General features: G+C 57.5%; 3 protein-coding genes and 1 non-coding gene across 4 annotated transcripts; 2 read left to right on the top strand and 2 right to left on the bottom strand.

Annotated features, from left to right (window-relative positions):
- Window positions 1–447: 447 nt before the first annotated feature.
- BESB_063080 (uncharacterized protein) lies at window positions 448–3,904 on the bottom strand (the record flags this gene model as incomplete). The annotated part of the gene is made up of 7 exons (XM_029364722.1): window positions 448–555; window positions 932–1,000; window positions 1,206–1,257; window positions 1,690–1,790; window positions 2,114–2,161; window positions 2,295–2,412; window positions 2,913–3,904. The coding sequence occupies 7 exons, from the start codon at window positions 3,902–3,904 to the stop codon at window positions 448–450; spliced, it is 1,488 nt and encodes a 495-aa protein (XP_029219430.1).
- Window positions 3,905–6,971: 3,067 nt separating this feature from the next.
- BESB_063070 (transporter, major facilitator family protein) lies at window positions 6,972–12,113 on the top strand (the record flags this gene model as incomplete). The annotated part of the gene is made up of 10 exons (XM_029364721.1): window positions 6,972–7,124; window positions 7,492–7,583; window positions 8,018–8,198; window positions 8,680–8,887; window positions 9,410–9,495; window positions 9,743–9,848; window positions 10,321–10,790; window positions 11,189–11,271; window positions 11,517–11,670; window positions 12,045–12,113. The coding sequence occupies 10 exons, from the start codon at window positions 6,972–6,974 to the stop codon at window positions 12,111–12,113; spliced, it is 1,602 nt and encodes a 533-aa protein (XP_029219429.1).
- Window positions 12,114–14,301: 2,188 nt separating this feature from the next.
- On the top strand, window positions 14,302–14,374 carry BESB_063880. Its single transcript has one exon. It is a non-coding gene; the product is annotated as a tRNA-Phe (tRNA).
- Window positions 14,375–16,173: 1,799 nt separating this feature from the next.
- On the bottom strand, window positions 16,174–21,899 carry BESB_063060 (Vps53 family protein; the record flags this gene model as incomplete). The annotated part of the gene is made up of 7 exons (XM_029364720.1): window positions 16,174–16,763; window positions 17,026–17,127; window positions 17,788–17,986; window positions 18,207–18,469; window positions 18,708–19,060; window positions 19,392–20,188; window positions 20,565–21,899. 7 exons carry the CDS (start codon window positions 21,897–21,899, stop codon window positions 16,174–16,176), a joined length of 3,639 nt encoding a protein of 1,212 aa, XP_029219428.1.
- Window positions 21,900–22,109: the final 210 nt, after the last annotated feature.

Here is a 22,109-nt window from a genome sequence, read left to right as displayed (position 1 = left end):
TCACGTTGTTTTGTGCGCACCCTCGTTTCTGCTACATCAATCGGGTGTAAAAGCGATGCAAAACAGCGGAGGCATCGAAGCCGAGAGACGCCATCTGTGAACGTGGTCAGCTCCGAACACACATACCGAACCCGCCTGCTGAACCTATTCGCTCCCCCTGGCACGTGAATACGTAGACAGAAACGCCGCTGCGTGCATGCGTACAGTACATGTGTGCGCGCATCTTTAACACGCTGATTTGTCGCCGCCTTCGCATGTCACGAAGGTTGCACGCCGGCTCCCAGACCCTACACACCTCAAAGGACGCAGAAGGGCGGACTCGCCACTTGCGCGCTAGGGATGGAGCCGGGGCTAACAGCACCTGCCTCTGAGGGATGGGTTTTGAGCTCCTCTTTAAAAAACAGGCGTTGAAGCATGTGTTTCCTGAGACGCAGTGGACGTGCATCTTTAGCGAATTTGCTGAGGCGACGGGACGTGGCCCACGGGGTTGGGACCGTACGCTTCTTGCTGATTCTCGTAGTGATATGGGCGCCTCCAGAAGACGGTTTTCCGAGTCTGAACAGGACAAGGAGACACCTCGCGGCAGTGTCGACCTCTACGACATGAAGCGACCGCCCACAGGGAAGAGCCGTCCGACAGCTGTCACAAGTTCCCTGTCCGCAGTGCCGCTGACTAGCATGACAGGCTGGCAGACTGACAGCTCTCCAAACCAGTGGTGCAGTCGACACCTACTAAATGGTGCAGCGCAGACTAGTCTGAACCGCGACTGCGACAACGGTAAACACTCTCCGAATTGCATCCCGTGCAACTGCCTGGGTCGAGGTGCGGACGTGTTGCACACCTCGATTCCTACAAGTACCACGCAACGCCTGACTCTTCTCTGCTGCAAACGCAGACCGTGGCGTGTTCACAAAGGCCTTTTGCGCCCTACCTGCGCTAGCACTTCGTCCGACAGCCGATGTTTTTGGTTGCCTGGTCGGTCTTCAGGGTCGATAGTGTGCTGCGCACATCCAATAAGAGACAATATGACCCTCGTAAGAGGTTTAGAGAGACGGAGGCGGCCACGCAGTCAAGTCTGTTGACTCGTTGTGCCCCCTCTCGCGATATGCATGTTCGTGTGCGAAATAGTGTGCTCATAAGGGGGCACGGGATAGACAGTTTGATGGTTTTGAAAGACGCTCGCAAGAAAACTCGGTTCGACTCACCTCCGTCACTAATCGCACTTTTGCTCCTGGATAATTTGCTGTGATGAGGTACCTGAATAAATTCACATGGGACACCGGACTAAGACGAGAGTGTCAACCCAGATCTCATCAAGGTGCAGAGACAGTGCATCGGACACTTAAACCTGGCGTGCTAGCACACACCTCCACGATAAAACTGTCAAGCATGCGCACTGCGCACTTCTCGTGGACTGTGTGAGGAATGCCGATCTATCCGACCCTGCCATCCGCGGCTTGTGGGGAGAGGCGAAATACGAAAAGCGAGGCAGCGCGGTGCGACAGAGCTTCGACAGATCGCCCCCTCTGCAGATGCCTGGTGCGCCTCTTCTGCGCAGTCCCCGCATCAGACTACTGCTCCATTTTGCATGAGCTGTCGTCCGGTGACATGGGATCAACTCTTCCCTGTGGCCTTAGCAAAGCACCGCGGCCTTCGGGTTCCGGATACAGGCCTGCGCCGCTTACGTACCGCAGCCACTGCTTAAAACCGAATTTGTGTGTCAGAGGCCCGTTGTAGCGGAAGGCAAACATCCCGTCTTTGGCACCAATCAGGGTCGCAATGCCCACTCCCTGAGGCGAATCCACACAATCAGACGCGGACCGCCCATGCACTCCGCAGTCTCCAGGAGCAAATCTACAAGACGAATGAACATGACTGGCATGCGAAGGCCAGAGAACCAGATCTAGCTGGAACGTGAATATACATATCAATGCATGCGTATGCACATGTCGGGGCCCTCACGCATCAACAAGCCAGTTCACATGAGGAGGGGGGGCGGGGCAGTGGGGGGAGGGGGGGTGGTGGGCGCATGAGCAGGACCGTGCGCATATCTGAGACCGCCATTTGCTAGGTGCGGCGAACACGACACCTGTGGCGGAGGGTGCCGACTTACGTCTCCGCGATCGACCGTGGGCAGGATTCTTTTGATCTTCTCGACTTCCTGCGGCACAGCAACACGCAGACCGCACGCGGGCCACCATTCTCGTGAGTTGACACTGATCGGCTGAGCCCCCAGCACGCGCCGCTGAAAAGAAGAAGCCAGAGTCAGTCGAGAAGCGGGAACGCAGAACGACCTCGGGATCAATTTCGACGTTTCCTGCGGCCTGCTCAGCCGTCATCATCATGTCGTCCGTCGTGCCGAGGCCTTCCTCCTCGATTGTATGAATCGAGTGCTCCTCTTTGATGTAGTAACTGAAACGAAAAAGCGGCGCGACAGGAACACACATTGCACCTACAGGATGCAGTCATGTGCAAAATCGAGAGGAAGGGCGACCGGGGGCACAGTTGTGGCAGCCGGCGTGGACGCTTCGACGAGCGTATCTGTTCTTGTGAATTCTCGCTTATGGATAGATAGACAGATAGACGTATGTGGGAGATACACATAGAACGATGTATATATAAAGATATATGTGAATGGATAGGTAGAGACCGCGAGATACACAGGTGGATAGATAGAGGCGGGGAAGTGATCGATACAGAGAGAGAGAGGTAATAGATGTGCATAGATGAGTCGACTGATAAATAGAAAGGTACAGAGATATACGAAGAGGCCGCAGTGTGCGCCGCTCATCTGCGCAGACCTCGGACATGGCTCTACATCGATGTGTCCCACAAAAATACTCGGACGCAAAGAGAGTTGACGTGTGCATGCATATCTGAACTCCGCGCACAACCCAAGCGAGTTGTCTTACATGCCCTGCGCGAGGCGGTTGGCGGTCTCGTACTCCCAGGCTAAGTTCGCCCGGCGCAGACCTCGCTCCCACGCGTGGTCGACGGGTTTTCTCCGCAGCTTCTTTGGGTCATCCCCGAAGACCGGATAGCCCCATATCATCCGCAGCGCGGTCGAGGACGCCGCAGGCGCAGCCGCCTTCGGATCTGGAAAGGGGCTCGCCGTCGACGCGGGCGCTCTTCGCGCATCCGAAAGCAGCGCAGACCGCCCAGGAAGAGGCGCGCGGAGCGCTTCAACTTGCTGTGCGGACGCCCGCAGCGACCCAGCACACGGGCGCGGCTGCCCCGTGGAGGCGCTCGCCGGCGCGACCGACTGCGGGCGCTGAGCAGTCGCGGTCAGAAGGAGGAACGCGAGGCAGGCTTCACTGGACCTCGTGCGGCGAACGCTGGGAGAGAGAATGGAAACTGGGAAACGACGGGCGAGGCGCCGGTCGAGGGACGGCCGCTTAGCAGCCGCGCCGCCGCGGCGTCGCCTCCGGCGCGCTCCCGATGACGTCAGACAGGCCGCGGGGGTGCCCCAGGGAGCCGACGCAGCTGCAGGACGTCGAGCAGACGAGGGCGGCGGAGACACGACGAGAGAGGGGATGCGCTGCGAGGCCGCGACGCAGGGAGGAGAGAGAGCGTGCGCGACAGCCGACGGACCCGGGGAGTGGAAGAAAGAGAAGGGAGTAAGCGCAGAGGCGACTCCGGCGCGGATGGAGACTTCCCGCCTTGCATAGAAGTCAACGAGAGCGTCCCCGAAGGAGGCGAGCGAAGGGGTGAGGAAAAGACTGAAAGCGAGGAGAAGACACAGGCCCGAGGGCGAGGCGACAGGAGGGGGAGACGAGGAGACACGAGGCGACAGCCGGTGCCCTCCTCGAAACCAGCGAGCCGATGGAAGTTCTGAGTGATTCCCTGCCTTCCGCGTCGTCCTCTCCCCCCTCTCGCTGCGGCCGCCGGCGAGCGCGGGCCGCATTGAGGAGAGGATCTCGCTGCAACAAGGCTTTCTTCAGCAGCTGCAGGGCTACGCCGCTCTCGGATCCCTGAACCTGCAGCTACCGCAGAGGAGAAAACGACGCGTTCCCCTGTCTCGATAAAAAGGCGAGTCGCAGAGGTGCGGCCTCAATTCTTAGGTCTTCAGTTTGCGAAGAAGATAAAGGCGGTGAGGCAAAGGCAGCAAACACGACACGGCGAGAGAGCGGAAGAGAGACGGACGAGACGAGGGGCGAAGAGCGACTGGAGAGAGCCCGAAGAAGAGACAGAAAATGAAAACAAATGAGACGTTTCTGCGAGGGGCAAGAGCGGAACGAGAAGGGCGAGGGAGAGACAGGACATGTGACAGAAACGCAGGAAACGAGAGAGAAAAGTGGGCACCATGCGGAGCAAGGCGAGGAGAGAGAGAGGCAGATAGAACAGGCCTTTGCGTCTCGTAGCGGAAGGCCCCGCCGCCTGGGCGAGTGCGAGACCCGCTGTGTCCGCTTGCAGAGGAAAGGACGCTGAAAGACAAAGGAAGACACTATATTGTCCACGGGGGATGGTTCAACTGAGAAAACCCCACAAAAATACAACCGACTGCATCCCTTGAGTCGCTAGTGCGGCCAAAGAGGTCCCACGGGCCTCCCAAAGAGGGTGAATGTTTAGGGTTTCGCCACATCAAAGGAAGACGTGCAGCAGCGCGACGCCGGCGGTCAACACCTCGGCGCCGCAGCTGCAAGCGGCGAGGAAAAGTTCTCCTTCGCTCTCGCAAGGCTGCGGCAGGCGGAAGCGAGAGACAACAGATTCTCCTCAACACGCCCAGGGGCACAACGCGGAGATCTTCCTTGTAGGACTCTCGAGATACGAGGGCCGTAGAGATGTGCCAAAAGGCACTCGGCACGCCGCTCGTATTTTCCGCCACGTGGGAAGTGAAGGCAAGCTGGCGACCCCCGCGTGAGATGACGGGAGGTCAACAGGGCCCAAAGGTGGAGAGAGAGAGAGGTATTTCTAGCAGAGAAGAGAACGCGACGGAAACGGCGAGACAGCGGCGGTGTGCTGCCGAGCTGCTGCTTCGCGCTGTCCTCTGCGGCAAAGCAGGCCTCCCAGACACGATAGCCCGGAGACAAAGGCCGTAGCGTCGATTCTGCGGCTCGCTCGGCCGGATGGAGACTCCGGCATGCGGAGGGAAAACCACAGCAAAACAAGAGACTGTCTCTAATCTAAGAGACAGAATAGTTAAAAGTAAAGAGGAAGTTCCCTGGCTGTCGCTTTTTCAACGTCAGTGAACCGATCTAGGCACCATGTGCGTGTCTGCTAGTTGCCCTCCGGACACGGAGGGACTCAGGCGATGGAGGGCAGGCAGTAAACAGCGCTCGTACCCTGGAAAGAAGAGACGGCTGACGCCCTCTGAGTTGCGGGAGGACATCCTGAGAGGCAATAGCATATCCAAAAGGCAGCTGGGAGAGCGCTCCTGCATTCGTGGGTGGAAATCTGCCAAGGGGCTTGCATTTGACTAGGCAGGAAGAGAACAGCAGGTATCTCCGCTGCCCTGCGACACACTCGGGGAGACGGGGGCTGCGCGGTGGACGTACACCGCGCGCTGGAGGCCGGTTGCCAGACAAGGCACGATGTGCAGCGGAGTGACTTAGTTGCCCTCGTTCTGCCTGCGTTTCTGTTCTTCTCTAACTGAGGGTCTCTTTTTTTTCACTCCTTTCGGACAAACACGCGTTTGCTGCGAATCTTCGTCTTTCCCCCCCGCGATCTGCGTGCGCAACTCGGCCCTCTCCGCCGGACATACAGCGCATGAAAACCCGCGACATTTTTCTTGAAAGTCGGGTTCGAAGGCGAGAGAAAGCGATTGCTGCGTTCGTCCTCGCCTCCCGTCTCTCTGCACACCGCTGTCCAGTGAAAACGCGCACATCTCTTTGTCCCGCCGCGCCGCCTGTCTTCTTTTTACCCGTCCGCGTCTCCTCTCGCCTCTGCCTGTCTTCTCGCTCGCCGGCCGGCGCCGCTGCGGAGACACCCCCCTGACGAGGCATTTGTTTTTTCCTTCGTTTCCGCTGCGCCAGGCCGTCTCCAGTCCTCGTGCGTGTGCAGTCTCAGCCCGAGAGGCGCCCTTTTGCGCATGTCTTGCCCATCCTTCCCCCGCTCAGACTGTTCGCCAGGCGCTCAGGAGCGCCGACTGGCACAAGACAGAGAAGAGGGGGAGCAACGCAAAGAGCTCTCCACGGGCCTTCAAGCTGTGCGTGACGCGCAACAGCGGACCTCTGATCTTGGCGCAGCTTGCTCACCTCGCCTTATGCTCGTCCTCACGAGAGATTCGTCTGCTTCGCCCCATCGGTCCCTGTCTCCAACCGAGTCGCCTGCTGCCCTGCCCCTTTGATCAAGTCAACCTCACAGCTCGCCTGCTTTACGCCGCAGCTTTTGGTGGTCGCCTCGTCTCTCAAAGTGCTGCGTGCTTCTCTCTCCGCGCATTCGCTTTCATCGTTTTGCTCGCGGTGCCTCGCCCGCCTCTGCCGCCATTCGGTTTCCGTGTCTCGCTCCAAGGACTGTGCGCGGCGCCTGCCAAGCTCCTTGGCCGTCTGCCTAGCAAATTTCATCTTCCGTCCGGTTGTCTGCGCCGGTCGCTGCCCGTCCTCCACCTTTTTCTCGAGCCCGCCACTGCCCCTTTCTCCTGAGCTAGCGGCGGTGCTGCCTCGGAGAGACATCGTCTGTTCGCGTCCGCCGTTTCGATTTGTGGCAGCGCCCGATATCCGATCTGTCTTACATTCCACCAATATATATTGGTGGTTCGGAAGTCGCTTTCCCAAGAACTAACGTACTCTCCTATTTTCTAGTACCATTCGTGAACTCTTTTGGTCTGATCCGAAGTACGCGGTGAGCTAAGTACATAAAAGGAACGTCTCACAGCCGTCCAGCTGATATCGTCTTCAGCCGCTTCTGCGCGGCGCCCACTTGAGGCTCTCGCTTGTCCACAGCTCTGCCGGCCTCCAGCCTTCACGGAGCCCTCTCCCACACCTTCACTGCAAGCCTCCCCGTGTATAAGCCGATTTTTATCTGCACTCAAAATGAAGGCCCTCACTCTTCACAGAATCCGCTGCATCTTCGGGGCGTGCCTGCTGCACTTCTGTTTGGGCGGGTCGCACACGATCGGCAATCTCCTGCCCTACCTCATTGGCTACGTCCGCAGCCGACAGGAGATGCCCGCGGCCTCGTACAAGGTGAGCAGGCTCTGAAAAATAAGCACATGTATAAAATGACTCGTGACGTCTAGCTAGAGGCACCACGCTCTCTGTCTCGGTAGATTGTTCGGGTGTGTTGGACCCGCCCATTCGTGGCTGTACGATAATCTCACGCATGCGGATGAAGCTAGACAGGTTTTCTGGTTGAACTAGGGAAGCGTTTAGCAGTTGGATGAGGAGAGCCTGCGGGCGGGAGGACGGAGGAGACAGGCGAGGCGAGCTGTAGCGTGCAGGGCGCAGCGGCGATTCCGCGAAGGCCCCGGTTTGGTTTAGCTGAGCTCCCTCTCGGGTTTCTCGATGGAGTCGCCGCAGTCGTCGCTTCCTCCATGTATCTTTGTTTGTTCAGGATGGGCTGAGTATCTATGCGTGGGCGGTGATAAGCCAAGGCGTGGGAGGCTTCATCGGCACGCTGGCGGGTCGTAGCATTGGCGTCAAGAGGTAGGCGTGACAGAGTCTTGAGGCTCTAGGGATCTGCCGCGTGGGGCTCTGGCAGTTTCCTGGTACTCGCTGCGTAGCTCTAGCCGCCGTGTCTGTGTATGACGGCTCGCGGCCCTCTGGGCGGGGACCCTGTCAGGCGTCTGGATCCTCAGCCGTGCACACGCATCGCTGATGTTTTTGCGCATGTCCGCGTGTGCGGGTCGTTCCTCTCTGTCCTGTGGCGTGCAAGCCGTGCGTCGACTTCTCACCTTCGTGTCAAGTACCCGTGTAATCCGGCGCTCGGGCTTCGTTTTTCTTTTCTGTGAGAGACGCGACGCGCTCCCCAGCGCGGGGTCTAACCGGTCTCGAGAGCCCCATGACACCGCTGCAGACGAAACGGACGGCCAGAAAGAGAGAACAAACTTGTGTCTCGCGCGCGGTGTGGCTGTCTGCAGGACGGCGCTCCTGGGCAGTGCGTGGCTCAGTCTGGGCCTGGCACTCTGCAGCGTGTGCGCGCATGACCTTTCGCTCTTTCTCATCGCGTACGGGGTTGTCACGGCTCTCGGCTGCGGCGTCGCGTACCCGGTGCCGCTCTCCGCGGCCCTCAGGCTCTCGCCGGCTCAGGACAAAGGATGGGTAAGGCGTCGGCGATCACGCCAGCGAACGCCTCTCCAGCTGCCGTTTAGGGTTCAGGGTTTGCGTGGCATCAAAACGACACGCCCCAGCGTCTCAGGTAGCGTCAGAAACTTCAACAGTCTAGGAAGTACAGTGTCTTTGTCTATTCGACTTGAGTGAAAGATGAGAACTACTGTGGATATAGAACCAACTGACGCGTTAGTTATTGGGAGAACGACTTCCGGGGCTTTGTTTACTCGATGTTAGTTATACGGTTCTGGATCGCCGATTCTTTCTACAAAAATGAAGTCCCCCTCCTCTCCCTCCTCCCACGGCATCAGGGCCATGCCTGCACCAGTTGCCGGAAGTTAGAAGTTTGAACCCCGAGGGGGGATACGACGGGTGCCAACTCGCTATGCAAGTTTGGGCTGGTGGCGGATTGGGCGTGTCTGCATGCGCTGGAATTTTATTTTCTCGCTGTCCTCTTGTTTTCTCGCATCAGGTCAGCGGACTGCTCTTCTTCGCACGGGGCCTGAGCGTCTGTCTCCTGTGCCCGTTGCAGAGCTTGTTTCTGCACCAGCCGGCGGAGATGTTCCTGTCCCTGCCCACCTTCTTCATCTCTCCCCTCTCAGTCTTCGGCATCCAGGAGCCCTACGCGCTCCACCCGCCCTCAGAGGCCCGGCGTGCCTTCGCGCCCGCTGACGCAGATGGTGCGCCGCGAGTCTCGCGCGAGTGCATTCAGGGTTGAGGGTCTCAGTGTTTTAGGGCCTAGGGTTCGTGTCCAGTAGGGAACCGCTTCTCAGCCTGCCGCTGCCCGGCCCTCCGTAGAACTCACGCGTCATGAAGGCGACTACCAAAATGAACGTCACGATGTTCGTACAGCTTGTATACAAATGTTGGTTTTCCAATTATAAGCTGAATACCACTACAGGGCGACGAAACCGCTGCCGCGCCACGCATCACTAGATAGAGATGATAACGGGCCGCCGTTACGGGGCCCAGGCGATCCACGACCCAGAACTGCACCTGAGAATGCGGCTATATGGGTTCGCCTGCAGAGGCGTTTCTCCCCGTTGAGGATCTGTTTCCACGCGCGCTGGGAGCTTTCGGGCCCCAGGCGTTTCGTTGCTGCAGGCGATGCGGTCCGAGCCCTTCGAGGTTGGGATCGGGGCTACTCTCGCGCGGCGTCGCGAAATGAGGGCGCGTTGATTTGCTTTGCTTTTTGTCGCCAGGCGAGCGAGTCATTACAGATCCCGTCGTCCTGAACCGCCTGCCGTCCTTGTTCATCACGATGGCACTAGGCTTCGCCGTGATTCAGGTACGGAAGCGCTCCAGGGCGAGTCTGCGCAGCTCTGCTGCGCTCGCCAGCTTCTTCTCCTCGAGTTCGGGCCTGCGCCTTCGCAGGCGTTTGAGGCGTCGCTCCTGAGAAGTCCCACGAGGCGTTGCTTCATGTGTCTCAACACACAGTATTGGACTCCACGGGTTAAGCGCCGCGTCCGCAGATGTGCGTCTCGCAGGCGCCACTTTGCATGTTTGTTGCTCCTTTTTCTTCTCTGTTTGCTCAGTTCATCGGCATCCTGCTCCTGGTTGATCCCGAGGACGTGGGCGCGGCGGCGGAGGACTCGCCCACAGCCGGCGAGCAGCAGAAGCTGCTGTACGACGACCCCCGCGGTGAGGAGGTTTCGAATTCCGACAGATGTTCCGCGGCGACACGCAGACAGGACGCCTTCGCCCCAGCAAAGAGGAGAACGCTCGCCCTGGGCGCAGCGCGAGTCCGCGGTGCGGCGGCCGGCGGACATTCACGGGAGACGTCAGCGAAGTTTGGCGCCCAGGAAAGACTCCCTTTACTTGATTCGCGAGGCAGCGACCGGGCGCGCGGGGTAGCCCGAGAGGGCGATAAGTGCGCGAGCCTGTGCTTCCGCAGCCCGCGTTGATCGTCGCCCGATACGCGCAGCATCAGCCGAAGGAGTGGAGCGCAGGAGATGCAGCCAACGCCCCTGAGCGTCAGCGAAGGCGATGCCGCCTTTCGAGGCTTCGCGCGTTCGCGTGGAGTTTTCCAGTGGCGAGCGTGGATGTAGCTGCCTTGGCTCGAAGCGCCGCCTGTCATGTGCGGTTTCCTGTGTGTTGTGGTTTTGCTGTGCAGCAGCGACGTCAGGTCCCGGCTCTTACTCGTCGGTGTCTTCCTCGCAGCTCCTTTCTTCGCTGATCTTGACGCCGCAGGACATTTTCAGCTCCGTGTCCTTCTGGCTGCTGTTTCTCATGCTGCTGCTTTCCTGGCAGTCGCTCTTCTTCGTGCAACTCTTCTGGAAGGTGCTTCCGCTCTACTCAGAGGCCTCCGTCGCAGCGGCGGCCACCGCCTTGCCCCAGCCGGACTCGGTGGACGCCTGGCTGTTCGCGCGCCTGCCGCCCGCGCTCGCTCCAGTCGGCGCGCAGCAGCTGCTCACGCGCTACCCCTTCGAAGGCGGCGACCCCTGGAGCCTCACGGGGCCTGCGTGGGCGCTCACAAATGACTTCCTCCTCAGCTGCCTCGGCGCCCTCCTCGGCGTCATCTGCTGCCTCGGCCGGCTCGTCTGGGGCTACATCGGCGACGGCATCGGCTACATGCGAAGCACGGTACGGCGGTTTGGACGGGCGCGAGGCGCCAGGCTTCACTGACGAGAGGTGGGGATGTGGACTCGCGAGAGGCGTCTGGAGGCGGTCAGCCTGGTCTGCCTCTGGTTCCGCGCTTGCACATTTCTCGGGTTGAGCAGCAGAGGTGTCTGTTGGGCGGCTGTTTTCTCTGGCGGCCTAGTTTCCCCTCGTGTGCCGGCCGACAGCCCTGAGCAAGCGCCGACTGCTGCGTCTATACATATGTATATGATTTATATGTATATGCGTGTGTGTGTATATGTATGCGTGTATATCACCATTCAGCGTATACAGTTGAGCGCTTGTGTGGGCGTGTCGAGCCTGTCTTGGTGGCTGATGGATGGATGATTCACTGGGCAGCTTCTGTGCGTTGCGATTTGCAGGTGGTGATGAACGCCCTGACCGCGCCCTGCCTCTTTGTCCTCTCCACCTACGCGCTGCAGTCGCCTCAGCTCTACACAGTCTGGTACGGGAACCCTCCTTACTGTTTTTCCTCTGGTCTCCCCGCGTCGTTCGAGCTAGGGCAGGTCGGCCTCTTCTCTTCGCTGTCTCCTTTGCGTCTCTGTGCTATGCGCGCGCGCTGCATCGGCGACTGCGTCTTGTCGCGCGCGTGTGTGCCGCCTCTCCCGCGTGTCTCCACTTAGTCGCGAGATTTCGAATCATGCATGTCTCATTTTCTAGAGTCGGCATGCGCATTTTTCTGTTTCTCAGTCTCTCGCTGATCCACGTGTGCCACGGAGGCACCTTCTCGCTGTTTCCCTCTCTGACGAGCGACCTCTTTGGCAGGAAGAACGTCGGTCCCGTTTTCTCTCTTCTCTTCGCCGCGCGCCTCGCAGCCGTTGCGTTGGCGTCGATTTGGATCAATGTGAGAAAACAGACTCAAAGGACGCCCGACACATTCCAAGGTTGCTGCCTCGCGCGCGGCCTGTGCAAATTCTCACTCTCGTGCTTGAGGGTTTTCCACGCACATCCCCTCGCTTTACGTGTCTTAGGAAGGTGTATGAGTGCGCGGCCAGTCCCAGATTGTGCGTATTCGATCAGCTTAATAACGGCAAATACCTACAAATATAAATGTAGATATGTATATATATTCATGAAAATGCACTTATCGTATTTTATGGCCCTGTCGCAGTGGTTCATGCCAGTGTCACGTGGGTGAAGACGTATGGCGTGGTTGCTTGGATGCGTCTTGCTTTCGATTCTCACGCAAATCCCCGCTCGCTGTGTTCGAGCCCGCAGATCGCTCTCTCCTACAACAGTTTGCATGTCGTCGCCGCCGTCCTCGGCGTCTGCCACCTCGTCAGGTAAAACAAGCGAAAGAGATCAGAAACGCGAACACAGGAATGCCGGGCGTTCATATGGGCAAGGTAAAAAGAAAACAGAACTCTCGCGCGGACGCCATGCGGGACGCAAGCGAGTTGAGTTCAAAATTGCGCAGCCATCAACCGTGTAGGCACGTATGACAGGTTCCGGGTATATATACATACGTTTGCCGCAACCAGGATGAAAGGCGACTATACATGTATATATATATATATATGTATTTATATGCGTATGTGGCAACTGCCTCTGATGTGTGTGGACTCAGCATCGGCACGACGTTCTTCTTCCACCCGACAGATGCCCTCCCCTACCGTTTCCCCGCCTATGCAGCCTAGCCGCTTAGGCAGACGCGGTTTTCGTGTGTGGCACGAACGCCTTGCAGAAAAGACGAAACTGAACGTGGGACCGCGAGGCCTGCGACCAGCGTCCACTACAAGCCTCAGCCATGCTACATACAGACATATATATATATATATATATATATATATATATATATATATATATATATATATATATATATATATATGTATTTATGTGCACGGCAGTGAAGCGTCGATTTCGCGCCGTGCTACATAGCAGGGCAGACGCAACACTACAGCGGAGCGAAACACGTACGCACCGCTGTCAGCTGCCTTCCTATATATATATATATATATATGTATATATAGGGAGGGGTGTGGGCGGGCACAACCCTGGCCTCAGCTCCGTTTTGAAAGAATCGTTACAGTGCACGTTTGAAAAGATACTACTCACGGCGGCGTGTGGCAGCGCTCCCCTCAACGACGCTTCCGTGTGCGCTCCGCAGGGAAACGACGGGCACAGTAAACATTTGTGGGATATCCACAGATGTCACGGTTAGCCGAAAGGGCTCTTCTGTGTTGCCTGTGGTTGCCGGGGTTCCAGTCTAACGGCGCGAGGGAGCAAAACACAGGTCTCTTCGTTGAAAGCAAGGCCGTTCGGCTCTGCCAGGAGCTCCGTAATGTCCGCCGAGTCCCTAATGTCTCCCAGAACTATTTCTAATTTTGCATACTTGCATGCAGTGTCTCAATCACAAACAAGTAAGTGGCAGTCGTCTGAGATAATGCGCGAATGTGTCGCCGAAATGTTGCTCCATCTCGCTTTTTTACGCACATGCATGAAAACAGGTGGGAAACGTAGACATGTTGTGTTCTGCGTCCCGTCTTGTGGAACACTGAGTCGCGGTGTTCCTCGAAGAGAAGAGCCGTGGCCAAAAGTGTATGGGCTCGGGTATGGCCTGACATGGAGAGCCTGGAAGTCCTACTGACTGCGCCAGCGATCCTGACTTAGCCACCGATTGTTTCTCGTGATTCCACACTTAAGGCTCTCTCATGGCCATGTCCACATTTCCATCGTCCAGAAGACGTCGCCCCGCCTCTCATCTTCAAACGCTGAACCTAAGAGTCGTGCAGTTCAATTCCGACTTGCTGCCGAAGCATTGGCAGAAGTCGCCAAATACACTGCCCGCGCCATTCACGCTACGCGACGAGCTGGCAGGCCGCCGTAGTGTTCGCGGCTTGTCCGTGGAACAAAGCAGGAAAGCGGCACATAACTCTTATAGTCTGATAGATTTACATATAAGTTTGCATGTGTGCTTGTAACTGCCCCAGTACCTGAAGACGCACGAGTTCGGAGCCACATATGTTCATTTGCCGCCGGCTGCTGCACACGAGGTATACAGACCCGCACGCTTATATCTGCATGCTTGCCTTTCTTCAGGCCGGAGTTTCGTGGTAAAACGTTCATGTTGAAATGCTGTGTTGTTATAATTTGGCCGTCTAAAGTGCCTCAGTCTGCGGCATGGACTCGGGTCTGAACGCTTCACCATTCCTTCGTGGGGGGCGACTTTTCTCAGCCGAGAAGGGGCGAGATCACCCGAACCAGAAAATCTGCAGCAGACGAGTGAGTGGACGAATACACACAATATTGTGAGTCTGTATACGGGATACTAGTGAACAACACGTATGTAAAAGTGTTTGGCAACACACGCGCCTGACTACAAGTCGAGAGAAGAGGACCACCTATTCTAGGCTTCCAGATGGGTTTCTACGCTCATTCAACTCCATTAAAACCTGGCTTTTTATCCAAATTTAAAGCGTTTTTTGGCCTCGTGATTCATTTTGCTGCTACTCGGATTCGAACCCTGACCGTCTCAGCCGGGATAGCTCAGTTGGGAGAGCGTCAGACTGAAGATCTGAAGGTCCCCGGTTCGATCCCGGGTCACGGCACTTTTTAATTTCCTCCAACCATTTTACTTTTCCCGAGCGCACACAACGCAGTTTTGATGGGTTTATGCTCATCTTTCAAAATTAAAAAAATCACTGAGTTTTTTTTTCGACACACGCCACACACATACGCACTCTCTCTCGCCCGCGCGAAGTTCTGCTCTAGTCGCCTGCACGTTAGGGAAATGGGAGGTTCGGGGCAACTGCGAACCAAACCCTCTGAATTCAAAGCCGCGTTGAGGATGTAAATGAAGGCCGCAGTTACCTTGAACGACTCTCAGGAATTTCCTCTCAAGTGGTTGACTACGTTCGCGCAGCTCTACTGTGTCCATTATCCCACCCACCCACCCCCCCCGCCCCCCCCCCCCCCCGCCAACCCCTTGAAACGAATTTTTGGACGAAGGAGTGAATTAGCATCCACGTGGGCGCGTGTGATGTTCCGAACAGGTAGTATTGTATAGGGGTTGACGTGCCCATCCGTCCTTTATCCATGGACGAGTTTCTACATATAGACATTCCGTATATATATGTAGACACAGACATTTATAAACGGGTAGCAGATGCTTGTGGCTGCACTTTTTTCTCTGGCATAGCGATGCTAGCTAATCGTGGTTTGTTCGATACTTGACCTCTTCCAGGTTCCTATATGCGCGCCTTTCCCGTGTATAGGCAACTGGCATGTTCTAACCCTTGACTGGCAATCACAGCAGGGCGGCCACCACAGGGGAGGCTCTCTCGTCTGTTTGCATTGCTCCCTCAAACCTGAAGTCTGCCAGCTGTTTCCAGGGCTGAGTCCGCGGATGGGAAGGCGCGGGCCGCTGTGTAAAAGGAGTTTCTTTCGAAGTGCCGTCCTGCCTGGCGTGAAAGACGCGACAGGCTCTCAAAGGTTAAGAAGCCACAAAAAACAATTCGTGTTTCAAAAAGAGTTGTAGGACGCTCGGATTCAGAAAAAATTACCCACCCGATCAGACACGTGAACAGAGCCTGATTTCGCGTAACGGTTTCGCGGGCCTCTACTTTAGATTTGCTTAGCATTATAGAGCTTGTAGACATGCTCTTGTGATGTCCATGAACGGAGTTACATAGTAGATTATCTTCGCTCCCATGGTATTTAGTACGTTAACATTGAAACCGTCGGTGATCTTAGGGCCACCAAAACAAGCGCCTTAGTGGTCGTGACAGCACAGCCGAGCGAGTGGATGCAAGACAGCACTGCTTCCTGAATCGAATGGAGTTCCTCACGAGGAAGTCTGAGTGCGAACCCTTCCGCACTAACACGCACACGAATAAATGGACGCCTGCGTATAAGTATATATATATATATATATATATATATATATATATATATATATATATATATATATATATATATATAGATATAGATATAGATATAGATATAGGAACGACAGTTACTCAGAGACGCCGAAGGCGCCTGGCGTATGGCAATACGTGACTTCTGGCGTGCCCACTCCTATATATATATATATATAAATGATGAACTTAATTTTTGAGGTGGATTCTTGGCTTGAACGCCTCTCATGGAGTCCTCAACATGAGAGGCTTTCTTGGGTGCTCTCGCTTCCTCTTCGCCTCGAAAGCACAATAGCGCGTCATTACCCACTTGCCCGACACTGTAAACCACTCTGGAGACTCATTTATAGATCTATATGTTTATATAAATGTATGCACTCATGAATAGATGCCTGCGCTTTCTGCACATGTCGCCTCTCCGTCCGCGTGCAGGATACGTGGTTCCAGGTTGAGGACTCTTTGTCTGCGCCGCCTCAGGCGGAAAGTCCCCTCTAGAGTCGCGCCCCTGTGATAAGTTTTTTGACATCTCCCGCGGCCTTCAGGCCCTGTTCTCTCAGCGTGTCGCCGAGCGCATGCAGAGGCAGCATCGCGCCTCCAGTGCCTCTCTCCTCCTTCCGGTCACTCTCCTTTTCTGAGTGCCTCCTGGCGTCGAAGCCCCCTAGAGGGACCGAAGCGAGCGCAGGCGAGAAGGAGGAAGAAAACGAAGTAGCGAAGGGCGCGGAGAAGGGATTCGTGTCCGGCGACCCAACGCCCTCTCTGCCGGCGTCGCTGGTCTCAGAGTCCTCCTCGCGCTTGGAGGCCTGCGGCGCGAAGGGTGAAGAAGCGGAAACCGGCGGCGGCGCTGCAGAGAACGACGCAGCGAATGGGGAAGGTAAGGGCGAGGACGAAGAGTGAAAGGTCGCGAGAGAGGACGAAGGCGCCGAAGACCCCGAAGACGGCGAAGAAGACGAAGCACAGGAAGGCGCGGACGACGAGAAAGAGGAAGAAGAAAACAGTTTGCTCTCTTTTATCGGGAGAACTGTTGTCTTCTCAACCTTTGGGACCGCAGACGACGAATGCGATCGCCCAAACAGAGACGTCGCTGAACAAACACAGAAAACATGACACGCCACAGGAGCTGCCATGGCCTTTGTGGAAAAAGGTAATACATCCAACGACTTGCGCACCTACATATCGTGCTCCATCTCTCTGGATTTCTCACGTTACCGCGCCGCGCGAACGTTAGGAAACCACGGGGTGACGTGGAGTCTACCGGCGTTGAAATTGCGTCATCGTCCCTATCTTCACTCATCTAATCTAAATGGAACCCCTAATTTGTTTATTTTTCAGTATTTTCGGCATACCTCCATGTGAAACAGTCGCAACCTCGTCTTCCGGCGGATAGGCAGCTACGCGGAGAAGCGCTTCCGCGCGCTCCATCTCCCGCGAGACGTATTTCTCATACCCTGCGGAAACACGAAAACAAGACTAATTCGCTTTCGGACGAGAGAAACTCGCACGCGCACACGGAGGACTATGCGCATATGCAGGCGCGTGAAGAGGCAAGCTCGCGTAAGCAAAACATCTACGAGGTCAACAGGATGCGCGCCTCTTGCGTGGCGATAGCGATCGCCGCCTCGCAGCCACCACTCAAAAACACACATGTGCAGAAGAGTAGAGAAGCTGCTGAGAAACTGAATAGCATGAGCCTTCATACACCTCGCGGATAGACCGAATGCCCAAAAAGGCTGCTACACGTCTGCGCACGTTAACCCTACACATAGAGACAGAGAGGCGAACGCCGCGTGCGACAGACGCAGAGGCCCAGACTTTGCAGGCTCGCATACGGGCACGCCGCACAGCCCCTGAGAGAGACATTCCCAGGTGTCAACGCGCTGCCTTTAGAATGACACCAGAGTACCCTGATTGACTTCGTTATATTCATACACGGTAATCATTGGGTACATCTTGCAGCAACAGAGTATCTACAAAGAGGCTAAGTCCGCTATATCTTCTATATATGCACCGTAACTATATCCCTGGCGACATCCAACGTCCACGCTCAGGGATAGGCCGCTGTCCACTTTTTCGCCGGTGGTGGCTGTCGACCGCGTCCCGCTGGGTACCTGCGGGCATTTGGAATTTCTTTTTTCGGTTTTTTCCGAGCTTCTCTGTGCCGTTCGCCTCGCCGCCGAGATACGCCGACGCCGGCAAGTCGAGGAGGGCGGCGTGCAAGGTCTCAACGTCTCGCAGCAGAGACTCCGCGGCCGCCGGCGCCAGCTGTTTGATCTGCGCGAGCTGCGCGTGGACCTTCGAGACGACAGCCTGCACCGCAAAAAAGCAAAAAGAGAAAAAGGACATCCAGTGTTCACGCTCGAGGATTCAGTGTCCAGCAATGACGTGTACCAAGCAGATGCCGATTTTGGGCGAGGAGGCCCGCTGCATAGCAAACGAGGAAAAAGCCGACTTCGAAACGACTTCAGATCGGGTGAAAAACGCGCGAGCTCGACACCTTCTATTCTCCTCATTCAGGAGGCGGGCTCACCTGCGCAAGCTTATCCCACACGAAGCGGCAGAGCGTCGCGCTGAGGAAAAGACTGGCGACAGCCATGCCGCGCTCGAGTTGGCGCTGCAGTGAAGAGATGTTCGCGTGACAGCCTCTGGCCTCGCTCTCGCGCTCTTCGCGCGACGCCGCGCTGGCCTTCTTCGAGCCCTCCGCCAGCATGTAAGAAAGAGAAGAAGAAATCGCAGAGTTGAACGACGCGACGAGGAGGGAGATCGCCGACGACTGGACGGTCCACAGGAGATCTGCAGCCGCAGACGGAGAAACCAACAACAGAGGATGAAACCGAGGTCACAACCCAGTGTGCACTCTGTGGTTTCCTCGGATGTGCTTTAAAACGTAAGGGTCCTCTCTCTGCCTCTCTCTCCTCTTCCGCTCGGATAAGACTTCGAAGCCCACAGGAAGCAGCCACGAGGCTGAGACGGAAGAGGCCCGCGAGCTGGCAAACCAGGCCGCAGTCGCTCTCCTGTAGTCTGCGTTTACCGTGCACTTCTTCGAATTTCAGTTCCTGGGCCTCGTCGGCTTCTGTGCCGGCGCCGTCAGCGAGGTCTTCGGCCGAGCTCCGCGAGGAAATCGCGTTTTTATCCGGCGCGTTCGCCTCCAAGAGGGCCTTCGACAGATTCTCCTTCAGCCGCTCCAGCGAGGCCTCCACATACACACTCGTGCCCACTGTCGCGCATGCGAGGAGGAACGGTGAGGCGGCGGAGACGCTGCAGGACGCAGCCGAGAGAGACGCACCCGGCGCCGCGAGCGACTCGCCAGAAGCGCCAGAGGGGAAGAGCGCCGCGAGGTCGCTCAGAGACGGTGGTGACGCGAACTGCTTCGAAGCCGGAAGTCTGCACATGCGAAAAAGCGGCAAACAGCCACGCGGCAGGCGTGCAGAGACGAGAGCGACGTGGAAAGACGACAGAAACGGCGGGGACAGCGAAGCTCCAAAACGAGGAAATCTTCGAGGCGGAACGCACACGTAAGTAGAGAAGAAAGAGAGGGAAAGAAGAGAGGATGGCGACGAATCCGCAAAGGGGACCGATGCATTTCGAGGCTCGACGCATTGAAAAGCAGCGAAGCAGCCAAGAAAGGAGGGCACAGTACACGCACAGTGTATGCAAACCCGCGCGCCATTCGCGAGACGCGGCATCCGCCACGCGTTCCGTGCGTGTTTCTCACCGGTTTTTGAGGACGCCGGCGTATTTCTTGAAGAGCCTCTGGAGGACGAGCGCGATTTCCTTGATGGCTTGGCCTCTGCTAACGGCCTTCGCCTTGTCGAAGAGTTTCTTGCATGCGCTGAGGATCTCGCTGGCGGAGGAGAAAACGCACACGTCGCTTTCTTCTTCTTCGCCGAGCAAGTCGTCGACGTCGTCGGCGTTCGCGCCGCCGTCGCGTTGCTCAAGCTCCAGCGCTCGCCCCCTGCGGCGCTTCTCATCCTCTGCGTCGATCTCAGAGAAGGCCGAAGCGACGATCGCGGGAGCGTATTGCGCGTGCAGCACGAGTTTGTCGGAGACCAGCGCAGCAGAGAAGAAGTCGACCAGTTGCTGCTCCTCGAACTCCGCCCACCGGAAGAGAAACGGGTCGAACACGCTCGAGAGCAACCCGTGGAAGCAGGTGAGCTGGAAGGCCTCTTCCTTCTCCTCTTCTTCCTCGCGGCGTTCGCGCTCCCTGCCCCCCGTCGGTCCTCCGGGCGGCGGCGCGTCGCTCTTATCCAGCTCGAAGGGATTCAGCGAGCCGGAAGAGGAGGAATTCTGCGCAGAGGGGAAGACCTGGTCGTAGTACTGCAACGAGGCCGCCGCGGAGGACGCGTCCAGCAGCGAAGACTTCCGGTCGTTCTCGAGATCCTTCATCATCTCCAGCGCACTCTCTTCGTGTCGGAACTTCGCGTCCAGCGATAACTCGAACTCCACGGTCTTGTGCAACAGCCTGATCAACAAAATCGGATCCACCGTGTGCTGAGAACAACTCAGCATGTCCTGCATGCAGTCACACGATACGATCACACAGCACACACGCCACCAGGCCCCTGAAGCCACCGACTGGCAAGTGCCGCGACACCCGCTGGCCGCGAACTGAGACCCGTAAAAACACCTGAAGCGCGCAACAGCGAGCTGATATGGGGAGAACGACGTCTCGAGGGCTGGAGCGCGACGCCGCGCTGAGGACGCCCGCGAACGGGCGGAATTCCCGCCTCTCTCTCTGCGCCGCAGCGCGCGGGGCGGAGCCGAACTCCCTCTTTCTGCGAGCTGCACGCGAGGGCTGGATTTCCAGTATACACTGAATACCGCTCTCGTTGATGCACTCAGCCTCCTCACGGTGACCGCGAAGAGTCGTTCCTGCCCAGTGGCTCACCACGAAGTGCTGCTTGGTGACTCGGCAGAAGAGCGTGGCGAGATGCATTTTCACGCGCCACCTGGCGGGGAAGAGCGACTCGTGCTTGCCCTCGAACTCTCGCATGGTGCGCTTGAGCCAGGCGAAGCGCCGGTCGATGACTTCGAGGCCCGCAGCGCCCTGCGCGTCCGCCTGGCTCTTCCGACCATCGAGGGCGTCGCCGCCGAAGATCGCCGCAGTGTTGGGTCGGAAGAGTTTATTGTAGTTGAACAGCAGAGAGTGGCAGACGAGTTGCACAGCGTCGCGGACGACGGCAGGTCCGAGCACCTCGACAGCCAGAGGGGCTTCCTTCAGCGCCTCCCGCTGCGCCGGATCGAGGAACAGCAGCGCGTCGCTGCGCTCGTTGGGCGCGAACGGCGACGCAGACGCACCCAAGGACGCCAGAAGGCCACCCCGGTCCGCAGCCCCGCCTCCCCCTCCCCCTCCCGCCCCCGTCGAAAGATCCGCCGCGAACGGGTTGCTGCTCTTCTCCTCGGCGGCGGGTGTATAAACACCCGCCGCGCGGGGGGGCTCGCGGAAGAGCGCGGCGGAGGCTGGCAGGGTGCAGGCGTCTTCCTCGAAGACCGCTTGGTAGTCCTCGATCAGCTGCTGCTGCAGCGAGCGACAGAGGAGTTCCTTTTCGCTAAGGAGCAGGCCGATGCGTTCCACGCGGTCCCTGTAGGGCTCGAAGGTGCCCACGAGGTTGTTGATCGCAAGGAGGAGCTGCGCAGCCTCGGCGTACTTCCGATTCTTGCCGGCGACGCGAAGCTTGTCGAGGGCAGTGACTAGCATCACCAGGCGCTTGAGGGAGGAGATGGAGAGCGTGAGATTCTTCTTGGCCAGCGCGAGACGCTGCAGGTCCCAGCAGATTTTGGCGACTTTGCGGTCGCTCGCCTCCGTCTTCGCGCGCATCGCGTGGAAACTCGAGGACAGCGCCTTGACGCGAGCGCGAAACGCATCCAGCGAGACCGGCGCGGAGGCCGCCGACGCGGGGGCGAACGACGCAGACGACGAACGCCGTGCCTGCTCTCTGACTGCCACGAGAATGTCCTTATCCAGCGCCCGGAGGTAGGCCTGCAGCGAGGCAATCTTTGCGTCCAGCGACGCCAGCGACTCGAGCGTCGGAAACTCCTCGTTGAGCTGCTGAATGCACACCGCAAGCACTTCGGAGGAAGGCGGCGACGAAGAGAGAGGCGGCGAAGCGGCCGCCGCGGAAGACGCGAGAGCGGCAGACGAGGAGGGGCGTGGCGCAGGCCGCAGTAGCGGCGCCGCGGCAGAAAGCGGCGCGGGGCTCGCGGAGGAGGGAGGCGCCGCCATCTTGAAGACGAAACAGACAAGGAAAACGCGACAACGGCGCACGGGAAAGCAACACTAGAGAGGATAAGACTACACCGATCTCCCCTCTCTCAGGCGCTCGAAGGTACGCACCATCGCTCCTCTACGAATGACTGCACATCCACATATACATATATATATTATACGTACTATGTGTATATGTTGTGGATAGACATACGATCAGTGCAGATG

Source organism: Besnoitia besnoiti, chromosome V (assembly GCF_002563875.1).
Source record: "Besnoitia besnoiti strain Bb-Ger1 chromosome V, whole genome shotgun sequence".
In the NCBI taxonomy this organism is placed as follows: domain Eukaryota; phylum Apicomplexa; class Conoidasida; order Eucoccidiorida; family Sarcocystidae; genus Besnoitia; species Besnoitia besnoiti.
The sequence above is the reverse complement of the archived record's forward strand: the minus strand, read 5'-3'. Positions and strand labels throughout refer to the sequence as shown.